The sequence below is a fragment of the Plectropomus leopardus genome, unplaced genomic scaffold (assembly GCF_008729295.1).
Source record: "Plectropomus leopardus isolate mb unplaced genomic scaffold, YSFRI_Pleo_2.0 unplaced_scaffold12930, whole genome shotgun sequence".
In the NCBI taxonomy this organism is placed as follows: Eukaryota; Metazoa; Chordata; class Actinopteri; order Perciformes; family Serranidae; genus Plectropomus; species Plectropomus leopardus.
The window spans coordinates 1-1,816 of record NW_024613760.1 but is presented as its reverse complement, the minus strand read 5'-3'; the positions used below and the strand labels follow the sequence as shown (position 1 = coordinate 1,816).

The window sequence follows — 1,816 nt, the reverse complement described above, 5'->3', positions numbered from 1 at the left end:
TTGTTTTTTTTTCAATACTATATCACAGCTTTTTAAAAAATATATTATTTATAAAAGGGATTAAAACGAATATTTAAATATAACTTTTGACTGTTTTCTTGCAATTTTTTGGTGATTTTTTTAAAGAAAACATAATTTACCTATGTAAAGGGGCATACGTGCCCTCAAAGACTTGTTTTCTTTACAAAATTGTGATATTTTTTCTTTTAAAGTTTTGGGTTTTTTTACATTAAACATTTTTGGTCACTTTTAAAGAAAAAATGTGGCGAAAAAAAAAATTTTAAGCATTTCTTTTAAATTTTTTATTCTTTAAAAAATTTGTGATTTTTTGGCTTTTTGTAAAGAAATATAAGGCATTTTTTTTCTTCCTCTTAAATTTTTTGGCTTTTTTTTCAAGTAAAAATTTGGTGATTTTAAAAAAAGAAAATTTGAGATTCTCAAAGATAAAAATGAGCAACTTTATTTCTCTTTGAAAGAAATGTCCATTACTTTTTTCTTCAAAGTTTTGGGTGCGTGCCTGAACCTCACTGCAAATCCTCTCACCTCGAACTCCAGGTACTCCTGTCGCAGTTTTTGCTCCTCCAGCTCGCGACCTTTCACCTTGCGGTCGGGTGTGGAGGCCGTGAGGTCGGCCAGCTCGGAGGAAACCGCCCTGAACCGGTTCTCGTGAGATTTGACCTGCTCCTCCTGCGGGGACAGACCATAATACTCCGCTGGATTCTGATGTTTCTGCGTTAAAGAAAAGCTGAAGCTGACGAAGATTCGCGCGGCGTCTGTACCTGGCTCAGTTTGGTGTTGGATCCCGGCAGCAGAGGACGACTGAATCTCTTTTGGGAGCCGATCGCCGCCGGGAACGGAGGAGCCGAAAACATGGCCGCCACAACGTTGATGCGCGTGATCCACGACTGCATCTGCTCTGCGTTCCTGCAAAAGAAAGAAGAAAAACAGATTCAAAACTGAATTTAAAAATGTTCTACAAGAGCTGCACCAACATGCCGCCAAAATAAAAGGCATAAAAAATAAGAAAAACATTAAAACAAACTTTTCACGAAGTTCCACGAGGACTCGAATGAATGAGAAATGTAATATTTGTTTTACATTTAAACTGTGAACAACGTCGCATGAAGGTTTTGTATATGAAACACCAAACAAAGGAAAATAAAAAATAGATAAAACAAAACAAAAAACAAAGACCAAAAACCCCAAAACAAAACATTTTTAAAAAAAAGCAAAACAAAACAAAGTAAAACAAAACAAAATTTTAAAAAAGCAAAACAAACAAAACAAAACAAAACAAAACAAAACAAAACAAAACAAAACAAAACAAAACAAAACAAAACAAAACAAAGCTTAAACTTCCTGTTGAAGTGGAACCACGACACGATGTCTGCAGCACTTTGTCACTGAAGAAGACGTCCTCGTGAGTTTAAGGCAAAATCTAAAGTCTGCGTCATGGGAAAACAAACAAACAAACAAACAAACAAACAAACAAAGGTGGGCGTGGCGTGGCGTTGCTGCTCTTACGGCGCCTGCAGCAGGAAGACCCTCCAGTCGGCCGTCCGCAGGTAGAAGACGTTGGGTCTCTTGCTGTAGTCGGCGGCTCTCATGGCCAGAGAGTGATGGATGGACACGGCGTTCTTCACGTCCTCCTCCGTCAGTTCGCGCTCCGCACGGTACTCATCCTGTCGGCCAATCACAGAGCAGCGTCTCATCAAGTCAACCAATCATCTTCAAACCCACTCGGACACCCAGAAGGCTTCGTTTTAAGGACTCAGACTGAGATATCTGAGCTCTAAGATGTCCTGAAATGTCCTTT

General features: G+C 38.9%; 1 protein-coding gene across 1 annotated transcript; it reads right to left on the bottom strand.

Moving 5' to 3' along the window:
* Positions 1–543: 543 nt before the first annotated feature.
* On the bottom strand, positions 544–1,712 carry LOC121963859 (PH and SEC7 domain-containing protein 1; the record flags this gene model as incomplete). Its single annotated transcript, XM_042514101.1, has 3 exons — positions 1,525–1,712; positions 780–924; positions 544–687 (listed from the first exon to the last, which is right to left on the bottom strand). Coding segments are annotated over exons 1-3 (477 nt in total), but the record flags the coding sequence as incomplete, so codon positions are not given.
* Positions 1,713–1,816: the final 104 nt, after the last annotated feature.